Source organism: Urocampus carinirostris, chromosome 13, assembly GCF_059441175.1.
Source record: "Urocampus carinirostris isolate Australia breed hairy pipefish chromosome 13, RoL_Ucar_1.0, whole genome shotgun sequence".
In the NCBI taxonomy this organism is placed as follows: domain Eukaryota; kingdom Metazoa; phylum Chordata; class Actinopteri; order Syngnathiformes; family Syngnathidae; genus Urocampus; species Urocampus carinirostris.
The window spans coordinates 35958484-35975483 of record NC_142361.1 but is presented as its reverse complement, the minus strand read 5'-3'; the positions used below and the strand labels follow the sequence as shown (position 1 = coordinate 35975483).

At 40.1% G+C, this 17000-nt stretch overlaps 1 protein-coding gene across 2 annotated transcripts in view; it reads left to right on the top strand.

Moving 5' to 3' along the window:
* Nucleotides 1–17000, top strand: part of thada (THADA armadillo repeat containing) — a 120907-nt gene that overhangs the window by 15516 nt on the left and 88391 nt on the right. For both annotated transcript variants that reach the window (XR_015852419.1, XM_088351090.1), the window contains exons 20-21: nucleotides 749–909; nucleotides 16735–16844. Coding sequence is in view for 1 of the 2 variants with exons in the window: in XM_088351090.1 (XP_088207216.1) it covers nucleotides 749–909; nucleotides 16735–16844 (271 nt within the window). In the remaining variant the exon portion in view is untranslated. The remainder of the gene's footprint in view (nucleotides 1–748; nucleotides 910–16734; nucleotides 16845–17000) is intronic.

The window sequence follows — 17000 nt, the reverse complement described above, 5'->3', positions numbered from 1 at the left end:
TCCATGTGTCCAAACCAACCGAGTACTCTCTTACCCACACGCTTACTCAGTTCCACTACTACTCCAGTTCTGTCTCTCACAATTTCATTTCTCAAATAATGAAAGAGAAAAATAAGATAAAACGAATGTTCGGATAAATAGGCACAAATATTTACAAGGTGGAATTCTTGGAGACTGGCCCAAGCTGCATCGGAACAGTAGTGCAATAACTTTTATCTAAAACATGTTTCCAAAATAAAATATGTGTACCCATTTTTCTATACATAGGCAAGATTTTTGTCTTGTGCGCTTGAAGACCGTTTTGTCCTCAGGGGAAGAAACCTTTTTTTATATTTAGCAATAATGTTGAAGTGCATTAAGTGTAGTCGTTCCCTGCATAACACTGAATTACTTTGGTAATATTTAGATTTTCACTTTCAATGGATGAAGTAAACAAAGTGTGAGAAATGCGAGTGTAGCTAGTAAGACCTTGTATATGTTATGTAAGTTACTGTTGCTGGATTATGTAGGCGTCCATTTGTTCTGTGGCTTTTAAAAAAGGATGCCCAGCAAAGTTTGTCTGACGACCATAATTCCATATTTTTGTACCATATGACTCATGATATTATTGTTGAGTGAAGCTGCAATGTTATGTATATCCTGACGGTGGCAGTGGTTGTCCTTTTTGCTTTCTCTCTGCATCTTGGAAAAGTGATGAAATCTCCCTCTCCTTTTTTTGTGTGTTTGTGCATGTGTGGGCACACTCCAGGTGGCGAAGGCTACAGAGTGACGGCCCAGATGGTGCTGGTGTGTTGCTGGCGAAGCATGAAGGAGGTGGCCATGCTGCTGGGGCAGCTGTGTCAGAGTTTGCCACTGCATTACACCAATGACATCGCACACCCACATCCTGGGTTGATCACGGAGGAACAGGTACGACCCAAGCCTCACAGATCCCCAAATATTTGTTTTTCATTTTCTTACATTATTTCATTTGCTAGCCCCCCAAGTTTAATCTGGAGGATAGTTGGAAAAAAAAGGTCACAATCAGTGTTCCCTCTAAGCTCTAAGCACATTCTCGGTGCACAAGAAAATCGAGCCAGCGCACAAAAATGAGGGCTCAAAATTACTTATTAAGAAGCGACCTAAGTCAAAGTTACAGTGCATGAAGGTAAAAATACACAGGTTACCCTGACATTGTGTCCTAAATGCGGTATTTTGAAGTCGAGTCGAAACAGAACGAAGTTGAGTAAAGTTAGTAGAGTATGTCGAGAACCGGCTTCTTCGGCTCGGCTCACTAAAAGGAACCGGCTCTTTCGGGTTCCAAACGGCTCTTCAGGTTGTTTTTGCTTCTTTAATCCCAACATGACCAAATATTAAGTAAAATTTTGCACAAAATGACTTAAAGGAAGGGGGGAATAGAACAAAAAAGAAAAAAATACCAAAATGAAAAAGTAGTAAAAAACGGGGAGAAAGAAAGAAACAAAAGGAAGAGAAAAAAAGAAAGAAAATTGTAGAAAAAAGCCAAAAAAAAAAGAAAAGAAAGAAATGTAGGAAAAAAGTAAATAGAGAACAAAAAGAAAAAAGTAACAGCTCAGAAAAAATTAACACAATGAGATTTTTTTAAAGATTTTTTTTTAAAAAGTAGAAAAAAAACGCGGAAAAAAGAATAAAAAGTTTGTGTTGCATTCAAATAATTTCCAATTATATCAAGTGAATCTTGTTGCCAACATTGTACTTAAAATGTGATTAAGTACAGTTCTGTACAACCGACTAAATAAGCCCCCAAAAATGTTAATATTATGCGACAAAATATATCAGGAAATAAAAAGAAATGGATATTTTGTGAAAGAACAAACGACGTTTGTAGGCCGTACAACCTTTGCAATAGTACATTAGTCAATTCATTCAAGAATGAAAAAAAAATTTCATTGCCGGAAACTCAGCAAAATGTAACTTGATGTCAAGTTTTGGACATGTTTGATAAATAATGATCTTGCCACACTTGGGATTATGGTTGCTCACTGTTGTTTCAAGTGTTGCTCACCAACTTTGTGTCACAATTATCTGATTGAGGGTTATTTCAACAAAATTAATCAATTCTTAAAATTTATTTTTTTAAATTGCTAAAATTACCCAGACTGTGATCAGATAGAAAGATGGATAGATAGATAGATACTTTATTCATCCCCGTAGGAGAATTCATACTTCCAGCAGTAGCCTTGTGTTGATTATTAACAGATTAACAGGATGCCCTCGGGGTGCTTTGTTGTAGTTTAGCTACAGCGTAGTGGATGACGTCACACGCTAGGCCAAAAGTTCGACGTCCCTGCAGCAGATGGCAATCTTTGTGCCCAGGGTTACACCACCTCGTGTTCACGTAGATAGCAAGTCCACCTCCTCTACGCTTCCCACAGGCTCTTGTGTCTCTGGCTGCCCTAACAGTGCCGAAGCCGGGTAGCTCCACGTTAGCGTCCGGAATGCTAGACGTGAGCCACGTTTCCGTAAAACACAGCAAACTGCGCTCCCTGTACGCTTGATGTTTTTCACCAGCACAGCCAGTTCGTCGGTCTTATTGGTAGAGAGTTCACATTTCCCATGATTACGGACGATACCAAAGGCTTATATTGCCGCTAGCCGCTTAGCCTTCACCTTAGCTCCGGCGCTGCAGCCACGATAGGGCCCCCCTCATCACGCCGGCACAAGAATTCTTCAGGGCAAGGAGTTGATTCCTCCAATAAACTCATTTTTGTGCGTTAAAACCCATAACCATAGGATAGAAAGTAATCCAAAGTGTAGTTGTCAAATGGGATGAAAAACACCGAGGATAGAAGCAGGCAATAAAAAAAATACATCACAAAAAGAGCGAAATGAAATGAAATGAAATGATCTGCATTTATATAGCGCTTTTCAAGTCAATGACTTCCCAAAGCGCTTTACAGTGTGCTTCACATTTCCCAATAGCGGCCGTGATCTGTGCAGCCATGTAAGGCGCTAACCTGCTTATTGGGGGTAATTGGGGGTTCAATGTCTTACCCAAGGACACTTCGACATGTAACACGGACAAGCCGGGATTCGAACTGGGATCCCTTAATCCTAAGACGATCGCTCTACCTCCTGAGCTACTGCCGCCCCCAAAAAATAACACACAGCTACATTTGTTGAATATAAAATTACCTAATAAATATGTTTTACTTTAAAACCATAGCATTAAGTGCCCTTCTTTATCAGATTTATTATTTGTATGGTTTCTCTTTATTATATACATTCTTGAATTTCAAGAAAAGTCAAATCGCCTTGGATATTAAACCTATTTATATCAAAGCTGAGTACAGGACTTAAAAGTACAATAATTCCTCCACTGATTTTTAACTCTTATATTTTCTGCACTATAAGGTACACCAACCAGATTATAAGACGCACTCCCCAAAAATAGCTTTTGTAATATAGTTTTCACATATAAGGCGCACTGGGTTATAAGGAGAATGGAAGTAACACCATATAAAGAGCTAGGGATGCATAAAAAATAAATACATTGAATTCAAGTAATTTATTTCATAAATCAAAATGATGACATCTGGTTTCACCACAAAAATGGTAAAAAGAGCATTTTATTTGCTATTTTATTGACTTTTAGCATCAATTAATATGTCAGGAGTGCAATAAATAAAAACTCAATATGGTTTTCAAAGGCAAAACAATTACTATATGCAGTATTGTTTAATTATACCTGTATTTCCAATTTTATCCACCATATTTTCCGATATATAGAGCACACTTTCAAATTTCAGGCCAGTTTACAGTAACTCAATGATGAAGAGGATTTCATTTACAGTAACTATACTGTAATATTAAGGTTAACAAGACTGGACTGCCAACACAGAAGCTCTATGTAGGAAAGGGCAAAGCCGACTTTACTTCCTCAGAAGGCTGGCCTCCTTCAACATCTGCAAAAAGCTCCTGAAAATATTCTATGAGACAGTAGTGGCAAGCGCCCTCTTCTATGCGGCAGCGTGTTGGGGAGGCAGCGTCAAGAAGAAGGATGCCTCTCGTCTCAATAAACTGGCTAGGAAAGCGAGCTCTGTTGTGGGCAAAGAGCTGGACAGCCTAACAACAGTAGCTGAGAGACGGGCACTGAAAAAGCTGCGGTCAATCATGGACAATCCATCGCATCCACTACACAGCATTATCTCCAGACAGAAGAGCAGTTTCAGCGACAGACTGCTGTCACTGTCTTGTACTACGGACAGACTGAAGAGATCTTTTCTTCCTCATGCCATGAGGCTCTTTAACTCCACCCGGCAGAGTAAAGGCCCACATTAAACCACACCACCTACATTGGATATTACCGAATCTTACTGCAATATGTATTCTGTGTAGCACTAGTTACTCTATATAACACGCTACAGTGGGCATTTGCACGTCACACTGGGTATTTGTATATTGTATTCTTTTGGCTTTATTATTGTACTGTTCTCAGCTCAGGGATGCTGCTGGAAATGTGAATTTCCCTTAGGGGATGAATAAAGTATCTATCTATCTATCTATCTATCTATCTAAGATGATGCACACAATATTTTTAAAGTATGTGCAATACTTGTAATTATAAATATTAATGCTTGTTTCTATTTTTATCTGCATAGTGTAGGAAGTGTAATAAACTTCAATGCACTTTAGCGTGCAAATAAGCTCTCCCTGCGCAATAAGCTGTTTTCAACTGTCAAGAAATAATATTTTTAATAAACCCCAAACATGACATAATTGTAAATTACTTTATATTTTTGTACTATTCATCTTCACACAGATGTCAAGCGTTACTTCTTCTTAATAATAATTGTATAAAGAAATAAATAACAACATATAAATGTGGTATCTTTTGGGCTGGCTAATGTCAAGGTATGCTAGTTCCATAATTTCCAAGTTTTACAAGGCTTTATTATTGCCCTTTTGGGTTCAGACGCCATATATTAAACCAGTATTTTTCAACCCTTTTTGAACCAAGGTACTCTTTTATTTATAAAAAAGTTCCGAGGCACACCGTCCGTCGAAAATGTTTGAAAATGAAGTTATGTCAAATATTTCACTGTACTACCTCATAAGCAGATAATTAGTATATAAAAAGAAGAAAAAAGTACTTAAAATAAAAAAGAATGATGTGCTTTGTTTTTTTTACAGTGCAATCTTAAACCGCTTTGTTAAACAAATTAAGTTGTGAAATGTACTGTGCTACCTCAAGAGCAGTTAATTAGTACACAAAAAGGATATACAAATCTACTGCCACCTACTGATATGGAAGACTGTTACGTTTCCTCGTCTGAAGATAGCAAAAATACTGAAAAATGGCCTGATTTTTTTGGGAAAGATAAAATTGGGCAAATTCCAGCGGCACACTAGACAAGGTCTCACGGCACACTAGTTTGCCCCGGCGCACTGGTTGAAAAACACTGTATTAAACCTTATTGATTATCATAAACTTGAGTTTTCTGTGGCAACACATGGGGTGGACAACACCGAAGCCATTATTTTCCGTACTTACCCGCTCCCCTGTACCCTGCACTCATATTCTACCAAACTGTGCCTTGGCCCATTTTACTCCAAAAGATACATCATCACATTGATCAATGCAAGAATATGAAGACATTATTATAAGCAGTTATTGTTATGAAAAGCGAAGAGTGTCAAAAACGTTTTATATCGCATGGATTCACGTCTGGTCAGGTTTCACATGTCGACTAATCTCGTAGCTGTGGATTTATGGGCAATCGTTCCGTGCTCTGGGCCACCTCTCCAAATTTGCCCAATTGAGGAACCCTACTGTGCTATGTGCAGATCGATTGCATTTACACTAGATCTAAAAACCAATAGCTCTAGTGTGGGTGTGCCATTAAAGTACTTGTAGTGCAGTGGTGCGCAGTTTGCCTAACACACGAAAGATCCCCAGTTCGAGACCGGGTGATGGATGGGGCCTGGCGAGGGATGGTTGGACCAGGCTGTACTTGGCCAAGACACACCACCCCTAGTGTTTAAGGGATCCAACCAACCAGCATACTGGACTGTACCTCCAAAGTAAAAAGGTTCACTTACCACCCGAAGCATCAAAGTGGCAAAATGATGTGACTTGATCAAAAAAATATGTGACTCGCCTTGCCTGACATTGTGGACGTGTCTAGACTTTGATTGTGCTTTTCTGAAAGCCACTGCGGTATCTCCGAGAGGTCGGCTTTGCTCCGTTTTAAATACACGTTGTCTATTTTTGACAATGGCTGTGTCATCTTTCTGGTAACCAATTAGGCGAGGCAAGAACTCCCACACAAAACTTCAAAGAATACATTGAAGCAGTTAAAGAGTAGGTCAACTGACTCTTGCTACTGTAATAATGCTCTTGCTACTTCCTTGATTACAGACTGTATACAGAAGATATACTGCGTTATCAGTTTAAAATACTCTCAAACCATTTTCACTGACGGCCCACATTGGATGTGATTGGTGGATTGGAGTTTTTACATCAACCGCATACATCGTGTCGTAGTGAGTAATACCTCGGCACCAAAAATTCTGACCTCAAGCTTATCTCATTTGCATGTAGTTTACTTTTTTGAATGAATTAATGTGCTTGATTAATATGTTCTAAAACACATGAAACACACAGAGCAGAAGTCAATGGAAGGAGACCAAGAGGAAGGCCGCCATTGACGTGGATGGATGGTGTTATGAGTGCACTGCAGGAAAGAGGTCTAAATGTAGTGGAAGCTAGAGCTCTTGTTGGTGATAGGAATGAGTGTCAAGGTGTTGTGAAGGATAGTGGGATGTTTAGACGTGTTGTAAGGGATGGGCTGGGCACCCGTATGATGCGGCAGGGGTAAACCAGTGAAAACTGTCAGGCCCTGAACAGAAGAGTGTTTTGTGTCACCCTGACCCGAGTAACATGGTCGCTTTCTTGTGTCCCGTTTCATCTGGAGGGACGAAAGCATGACCAACTTGGGGCCGAGATGCTTAACTTGTTCGGGCATTTGGGTTGGCCATGGTCCAAACATTTTTGTCTGTGTGTTTTTTGCTACTTTTTCCCTTTTTTATTTTCTTTGTTTTTGTATGTGTTTGTCTTGGTGTCGGTCAAGGGATATGACCAGGGTAGATGGATAGATAGATAGATAGATAGATAGATAGATAGAAAACTTGAAACGGAAGGTATGCTTAGCATCTCCTCTTGTTAGCATAGGGCTTTCATGTATGGCACGGTCCTGCTGCTTTAATAACTGTGATGCTCCTCCCTTTCTACTGCATTCTTTCTAAATCACTTCCACAACAAGCACGAAAACAGGGGGGTCTACAAACATCTCCACACAAAGACCAACTCGCATCGAGTTAATTCCCTGAGTGCTTCAGCATGTTAACAGGAGAACCAGACAAAGAAGGTGTTTACCTTTTAGAGGGTAAAGTCTGTGTTAGCTTAAATGTGTCTGGTTGTTTTTACTTGTTGACTTTACTCTTTGAGTAAGTTGGAAGGTATTTGCCGAAAGAGTTTCTTTCTGTGGTTTGGACAATGGTGTGACATTTAAAAAAAAAAGTCATTCACTCACAGTGTTGGGCGCATTACTGAAAAAAAAGAAAGTAGTTTCACTTACTAGTTACTCCCAGTGTCTGGAATAATGTCTGCCCGGCGCATGCATCTTTTACGTTGGGCGTACAACTTACAAAACGTCTCTGCTTGGGTCGCTGACAACTTTTTCTAAAAAAAATATATATTTCGGTTTTTTTTTTTGTTTGTTTTTTTGTTTTATTTACAAAATAAAACGTTTATTGCGATTTCGAATTTGGGAATTTCGGTTCGTTTGGAAATTTCGATCCGAATCACAGGTCTTTTTCGGGCTCAGGGCTAAGATCTTCAGATTCAGATTTACTTTATTGTCATTCGTATACACGTGTATACAGAACGAAATGTCGATACATCTGACCCTTTGAACGTCAGCCGGGATAGATAAGATTAACCATGTCTTCGTCAGAATTTTAGCGCAGCAGTTCGTCATCTCGCGGTTCGATGCCACTTCCAGTTGTTAAATGGTCCAGTTTATTGTCCATAGAGCGAACGTTGGAGAATGGATGGGAGAGGCGTTTTGCAGGGTTTAGCCTTTAGCCTAGCTGTTAGCCCGGCCCGACAACCTCGCTTCCTCGTCCGGCGGTCACGCCTCTGTCTTGCCACTCTGCTTCGCTGCTTTGTAGGCCGCTGGGTCTTGTTGACATAGCAGTCCGTGGCTAATAAACACTCCCGAGTGGTCGTAGCACCGAGCGCTTAAGTTCTGGATGATCGCATATCCAGCAAAAAAACTGCGATCGTATCTTAATCTGCAGTTCGAGCCGACTTTGTGCGCCGTCAAAACTGAGTCGAAGACTGGGTCTTTTGGCCGACGTGTAAAAAACTGTTGCGAGCCGATGCAGCCGCAGCCGAACAGGGGCGCCGCCATGATGTATGTATCTTACCTCTACTTTAAACACTGTTCACTAGTGAAATGGTAAAATGGTAAATGCATATAGCGCTTTTCAAGTCAATGAAGACCTCCTAAAGCGCTTTACACTTACCCATTCACACACACACACTCACACACCAATAGCGGCCATGCTAAGCATCAACCTGCTTATTGGGGGCCTCAGGGATTCAGTGTCTTGCCCAAGGACACTTCGACATATAACACAGAGGAGCCGGGAATCAAACCTGCGATCTCTTGATCCCAAGACGAATGCTCTACCTCCTGAGCAAATCGCGCCCCAGTGCTCAATAGGATTTAACATCCAAGCTATAGGCAGAACAATAGTCACAATGTGAAATCAAGTTTTCATATCGAAGTGTTTTTTTAATTTTTTTTTTATATAGCAAGCGTTTAGAGTTTGGCTTTGTGGTGTTTATTGTTACATAATAGGAAACTCTGATTCTGCCTTTTTCCAAGTCAACACTATGCGTGAGCGAGCAATTTTTACGTGGCATTGAGGCCTTTGAGGTGACTACTGCTGTGCCTGGAAAGTCGAGTGCAGGCAAAGTCATTCTGCTCTACAGCAGCGATGACATGCATAAGCACACACGTGTAACGTGTGAGTGCTATTGGAACTTAAACATGTCTCTCTCAGCCAACATCGGGTGTTCCATTACTGTTGGCCTGGTAACGGTACAGATGTTTTTGTCTTTGGCTGGCACCATGGCAACAGCGACTGTTATTGATGTGCTGTGATCAACATCCTTTTAGATTGTTTCGTCACTCTGTCAGGGGAAGGGGTAAATCCCCAAGTGTTTTATTTTGCGCCAATGGTGGTCAAAATTGACTTTGTACAAATAAAACCCTATTGGTTTAAATGATTCTTATTGTGTTTGGGTATTTCTGTTAGCCATGGTAAATAATTTTGTGTTTTTTGCTACTTTTTACTCCTTTATTTGACCATAAATTTCGGACCATAGAGTGCACCTGATTATAAGCCGCACCCACCACATTTGAGAGGAAAAACGATTTTGTACATACACAAGCCGCACCTGTATATAAGCCGCATGCGCCTACATTTAAACATGTAACACAAACACAAAATTAACCCAAACCCGACTTCAAGTCCCGCGATTGAAACTAAATGTTCTTCATTAAAGTCCACAGTCCAAAAATCACAGCCGGCAAAATGAACGGAAAATGATAACGGTACTTAAGGTTTGATGCAGACCTGCAGAGTCCGGGTCCCGTTGAAAGTAATCCAAGGAAAAAAGTGTATATTTCCAAAGGTAAGGGTGGGAAAAATAAATCAGATGAACACATTTACTCACGCAACTCATTTTTCTTTAACCAACTTTTTACCCCCTCTTCTTTCCTTGTCTGTCCCTTTAGCGGTCCCCACTTAAACTCGGCACCCCGCGTTTGTTCCGCCCCTCATTTTTCGTTCATCCGTGCAAAACATATCAGAATAAGTGTCTAAAATAAATACAAATAAATGCATTACAAAAATATACAGTTGCAAATACATATCATACATGGGTTACACATATTTACAAAGAAAGACGGTACACCGAGAGAGTTTTCAAAGCTTTAATAATAATAATATAGCTTTGACAGGGCAGTTAATGGTAGCAACACTCGAGCGCCGCTAGCGGCCGTTAGAAAAATTACATAAATTGGCCGCATCACTGAATAAGCCGCAGGGCTGAAATTAAGGGAAAAAAGTAGCGGCTTATAGTCCGGAATTTACGGTATTTGTTTTTGTGCTTATGTTTGTCTTGCTGTCGGTCACCCCTCTCGAGGGATATGACTAGAGTAGATAGATAGATTCAAATGTTTAAATGAGCAAAAACGCATTTCATTTCACATAAACGTGCATTTTAACCCTCCTGTTGTCCATCCATCCATCCATTATCTGCACCACTTATCCTCAGGAGGGTTGCGGGTCTGCTGAAGCCCATCCCAGCTGTCTTCAGGCAGTGGGCAGGGGACACACAGGGACAGACAACTCACTCGTTCATTCACACTTAGGGACAATTTGGACCAACCAATTAACCTAACATGTTTTTGGAATGTGGGAGGAAACCGGACTGCCCGGAGGAAACCCACGCAAGCACAGGGAGAACATGCAAACTCCACACAGGAGGTTCGACCACTGCGCTGCCGTGCTGCCCCCTCCTGTTGTCTTTGGGTCAAAATAACATGGCAATTTGTCGTTAAAAACATGGAAAAATCCCTCAAATTATTTTTTTATTTAACTTTAGGATTTCATTATGTACGGTTATTGGGGGTCTTTTTCCTTCAATATTTTCTCTCCTTTACTAAGATTTAATGTCTTGTGTGTTTTTATCAACTGTGCGTTTGTAAATAAAATTAAAAAAAACAATTTCATTCTTTTCTACTACAGTTTATTTAACTAGGGGAACTCAAGTAGACTGTAAAGTGACAAAAAGAACTTGTAATATAAAAAAAGAGCTACCAAGGTTTATTTTTTTAATTTTATGTTTTTGTATTGCCATAAACAGCAAGGGACTTTTATTTTTAATTTTTATTTTTTTATTGGATTTTTGGTTACCAGGGATACCAACACAAAAATATTTTTGTTTATACAATAATATTACAGAATCCAAGATGACAAGATAACATAAAAACAAAACAATTCGATTATACGTAGAACAACATCGTCAACAACCTAAAAAAGCCAAGAAAATAGTACAAAAGAGCAAAAGTACCTCGAGGAACCCAAAAAGAGCAGTTAAAGTAAATCAACCCGCTGCAATGGGTTGGCTGAACGCAGCATTGTCGGAGAAATAAATAAAATAACATTCTGCAGCACGTTATGGAACTTAAAAGTGACTTTTATTTTAAATAAGATAATATCAAGGTGGTTTTTCTCAATGTTCTCTGATTGATTAGCAGTAGTCAGCAAAAACAGAATGGTTGCTTTGCAATTGGCAGCTGGCCTTGCCAACACCCAGTGGACATATTTATTACTGCAGGTCATTGTGGCTCATTTTTCTCTTGTGCTTCTCTTAGCATGTGGTGACCGGCCACGTTTGGCTCGCAGCCATGAGTTCCACGAATTTGCCCTTCTAGATAATTATTTTTAATCGTTCACTAATATTCGTGCTATTGTTTTGCATTTTAAATTCATCATTCTTCCAGTCGATTGCATTTCTTGTGGAAAGAACAACAAACATGCCCAGATTGCCTTCTAACCCATTTGGGCCAGTCTCATGGGTTGTAATTAAAGTCGGGAAAGTTCTCTCTCCCCACAGAGAAGTTTTTCAGGGAAACGGGCACGCTTGCAAACAGGAAGTTGATGTCTAAATAAATCCCTTCCCCCGCCCCTCGCTTGCTGGCTCGGCCTTTTTAAACCGTTACACAGACGGGAACCTACAGGAAGAAAGCTTAAAATACGGAGCGCAAGGGCCCGGCTTGGCCCCGCTCAGCACCGCAGCGGTCTGGGAACGGCAACCTTGGGCATCTCACAGTGACTGCTGTTTTTACTCTCGTGAGGTCAAGCCTGTCCTGGGTGTCCATTCTTGAACCTAAGTGATAAGTCATTGTGCTGGGCGCACTTGCGGTTTCCTCATTCGAGGCTTGGATGTTTTACTTGGTCTGCTTTATGTCTCCAGGGTCAGGCAGGTTTACTATGCTGTGATTTGGCTGCCCCAGAATAGGCTCGAATAGAGTTACTTATTTTGCAGTCATCTTGCATCAATCCAAACAATAAAATCATCCAATCGGTGTCTGATACTCATGAGAAAAAGTTAGCGGACGTAAAGTTGCCTGCCCCATTTTTCACAACTTGAAACGCAATAAGACGACTCATCGCCAAAAAAAAAACATTGTTGCAAATTATTAAGGATTGATAATCAGAATATATAACAGAACAACACTTTAAAATTAAGTTTATGTTAAATCTACTTATAACACTCATTGCATGTATATGACATCGCTGTTTTCCATCTGTCATCAGTATGTACCTGTATTTACTCATCTTCATTCATGTGATGTTTGCGTTGCGTCGTCTGCTACAAGCCACCTGAACTCCTCTTCCCACGGTGCTTTTCATGTACGTTTACGTTTTGTAGCGTCATAAATTTTGTTAGCTTCTTTTGAATATTTCTCTTGGGGCTGAGGTTTTGGCTCGATTCCTAACAACTTCTCTATTTTTCTTGTGTTCTCTGTGTGTCTACTTTGGATAATGATATGCAAATGCGCGACTTTATAACGCCCGGGAAAGTCCGGAAGCACGAAGTTATTCGATGCAGGCTTGTGATTGGCTGCCGAGTATGCAAATTGCCTAACGAACCAAAATTCCGAAATTTTCAAACGAACTGATATTCCGAAATTTCCAAACCGAAGGAAGATTTCGAAATCGGAATGAAGCAAACGTCTGATTTGAAAAAAAAAATCTTGTTTTATTATTTATTCATTTATTTTTATTTTTTTGAGAAAGTTGTTGGCCACTCGGGCAGAGACCTTTTGAAAAGTTGTCCACCCGACGTAAAAGATGCACGCCCTGGGCATCCGGGCAGACGTTATTTCAGACACTGATCCAATATAGAAAATAAAATCGGATGAAAACCGTGTATATATAAATACAACAACAGCGGTGAAGTGTTTCTCATAGAATTTTTTGAGACCCTGGTGGGTGGACCCTCTAAGGGGGTGCACATTTGTGTACATTTAAAATTCAAGAACTTAAATCTGGTGCATTTTTAGAATAGAATAGAAGAATATACCTTTATTGTCATTATTACAAAATGGGTTGACATATTGTGACAACGAAATTGGGCATTACATTCCAGTTTTACACATTCACAGTGAGGTAAAAAACCAAGAAGATACAACATTAGAGCAAAATCAAGAAGCTAGATTTATGATGAATGTGTGCCCTTGTAAAATTTTGAATCATATATAAAGTAGTTATGAAAGGCACACCGACAAAGCATGGTCAAAGGGTTATGAGTCGAAGTGTCCTTGGGCAAGACACTGAATCCCCAATGCCCCCAAAAAGTAGGTAGACGCCTTGCATGGCTGACACCCTATTGGTGCGTGCGTGCGTGAGTGTGTGTGTGAATGGGTAAGTGTGAAGCACTTTGGGAGGTCTTCATTGACCTGAAAAGCGATATATAAATGCAGACCATTTACTATTTACAAACAGATTTTTATTGGTATTAGACAAAAAATAACTAGTGTTATTCCTATGCTAATGCTTTACTATTACTAGGTATCGTATCAGCGAGTAAACAGACCAACTCACCGATATGAGTTCTATAGTTAATTAAATGTAATACTGTACTTATTTCGGTTATTTGGTAAATTACAATATTAAATAATAGTACTGCTGCTGGGCAGCACGGCGGCGCAGTTGTTAGCGCGTGTGCGGCACAGTTCTGAGGTCATGGGTTTAAATCCAGCTACCGGACTTCCTGTGCGGAGTTTGTATGTTCTCCCCACGCTTGCGCGGGTTTCCTCTGGGCTCTCCGGTTTCCTCCCACATTCCAAAAACATGCATTTCAGGTGAATTGGCCGGTCCAAAATGTCCCTAGGTGTGAATGAGCGGGCGAATTGTCTGTCCCTGTGTGCCCTGCGACTGGCTGGCAACCAGTCCAGGGTGTCCCCTGCCCACTGTCCTATGATTGCTGGGATGGGCTCCAGCACCCCCCGCGACCCTACTGAGGATAAGCGGTACTGATAATGGATGGATGGATGGAGTTAGATACTGTAGGCTTTTATTGTGACATTGTCCTCCATCATCCCCTGTGGTTTCTAGTGTTTTAGTTGAGATTTCGTGTCAAACCTCCACCACAGATGGGGTCGTTTTAGGATTACGTTTTGTTTGTTTGTTTTTGCCCTGGAACCTCGTCCCTCCTCCCTGTGCCCTCTGTGCCACCCCAGACTAAGACGAGGCTTGACTGCCTTAGTGGTGGCGGTGACACCACAACCTTAATGACAGGGCACTGGAACTGCGCGTCCGCCTCGCCCTGCCGCCTCACCTGCTACACACTCACCAGTTTACATACTGCCACAGAAATGGCACTCTTGTGTGTGTGTATAGTTAGAATAATGTTGCTAACACTATTACTAACTGGATGGTTTTACTTAGACTGGCTATTATGCGGATGTCTCAGCATCCTTATTTTGAACACACTTGTCACGCTACTGCCATGCTGCTGTAATGCTGGACATGCTCGCTGGCCGAAAAGTAAGTGGCGTCTCTAAAACAAGCCTCGCCGCCGTCCGTGCTTCAGTTCGAATGCCAACTGGAGAAAAAGCTAAAGTGCGGCCAGAGTTGTTCAATTAAATCACTTTTTATGTCCCTTTCTCGTTTTCTCTTCTATTCGAATCCCACTTTAAAGTTGATAGATTGCCGAAAAGCTATGTCAGCATTTTAGTAATAATTGTGGGTTTGCGTAATTCATAGCTGTGGACTTAGATGGGTGGGGGACAATGGTTTTGGTATTAATTTGTTTTATTGCACAATGACTCACGCAGACATGAAGTGGAGGCTTTAGGAGTGGTTTCACAAAGAATTTAAAGACTTCCTATTTAGTTTAAGTGTGCATCTGGAGAAAATCAGGATGCCGTGCTCACAATTGAAGTTTATATATCCACCAAGAGGAGTTTCAATGTTGAGGCCAAGATTACTTTTTCTACCCATGCTTTTTTATATTTTAGATATTCATGTTCATTCATGTAGGTTATGCTTTTACTTTAACGATGAGGTGCATAGTTTGAGGTGTCCTTAAAAAGTGTAAAATCAAATCTTTTCTCTATTATAAATGTGTTAACAATTCCCAACTTGGGGGGTATGAAGCGCATGGTCGTGGTTTTCTTTTAATCCTGGATGAAAGTTGTGAAAGTAAGAAAAGGACTGTTTCAATTACAGTCCAAATGCCTCCCCCAAACCCCAAAAAGATGAATAGGGAACAGTTTTTTCAAGCGCATCTTAAAATTTCACATACTTGCACCCACATCAAAAAGAGCTGCAATCATAATTTCACTGAGAAAATTGCATCAGCAAGTAGAATATTTTAAAGTTACATACACCACCTTTGATGTTTCAATATAAATAAGCATAGTAAGTGATACATGTTGTCAAATTCCTTCAGCCATGATTAAAGTCATTTTTTAACAATTTAAATTATAACCACAATGCTGACATACAGTTTACAATGTATTTATGTAATGTCCTTAAAAGTCCCATTCATCGTCAGATCTACCATAGAGTTATCTCTCTCGTTGTGACTTTTGCATTTCATTTATATCATTTTGGGTGACTTTCAGTTTTCTCCGATCTTTAACATTCATCTCTGGTACCGTGAATATAAAGAGTGAGTTAATGAGATGAATTTGAATGCCTTTTCATATGGCATCTATATCACTGGTGATCTACTGGTTAGAATACAGCCCTCTCTCGGCCGCGACCCGGGTTCAATTCCTGTTGCATCCAATGTTTGTGGTCAGCGATTATTTTTGGACTGATACATCATTGCGCATATGCGGTAATCAGGGTTGAGTAGGGTTACTTTAACTGGATTACTTTCAATTACTTTTGGATTACTTCAATACCAAATATGCTAATAAAAGACAAAAGAAACTAAATATGAATAAAATGACTATTTTGTGCAGGCTTGGGGAGTAACGGAATACATGGAACGGCAAAAATGATGTTGGCAAGCTGTTTGGATTTATTTTCATTTTGTTTCTGTCGCATTTGATTTTCGTTTTGCCGGAGATCAAAGAGATCAAAGCCAGGAGAGAAAGCTTAACACGTGTTATGAGTCATAATTTGATTCATATTTCGTTTCTTTTGTCTTTTATTAGCGTATTTGGTATTGGAGTAATCCAAAAGTAATTGAAAGTAATCCAGTTAAAGTAACCCTACTCAACGCTGGCGGTAATATAACATAAAACCTTGTGTATAACACAGATTTTGAGTTCTTTTTTGGGTAAAAGAAATGTGGGTTGTATTTGAATAAGTATGATATACTGTATGTAGCATATTTAAAGTTGAGACTTATTGAGTGGGTATGGACATAATTGGAAGCTTCATATCATTTGATTGATAATAATCTGAGCATCACATCATTTTTTCCTCAAATCTTTACCAGGATATGACACTAGATAGGAAGATCTATCAGGATTTGGCATTCTTTTGTATTTATTTCTATCTGAAATATATACACATCACTCTGAACTTGCATAATGCAGTGATTGATGACTCTGCTTCCTGCTTAACCAAATGTCGTGTTTCATCCGAAAAATCCTGTCTCTGTTCTAGGTGGCTTGTATCGGCCTTTATTTCCGTCAGCAGCTCCTGCAGTCCCGTCATCGTGGAGCCTTTGAACTGGCTTATGTGGGCTTTGTCCGCCTCACTGACATGTTATGCAGGTATGTGTTAACGTACAGTGTTGAGATCTGCGAGGTAATATTGCTATGTGACTGTGGACATAACCCTGCACATTACAAGGATACCTTTTGTTCTGCCTTGTAATTAGTCAGGAGGCACATCCACGTTGTGTCACTCGTCGTGATACTTTGCTTGGC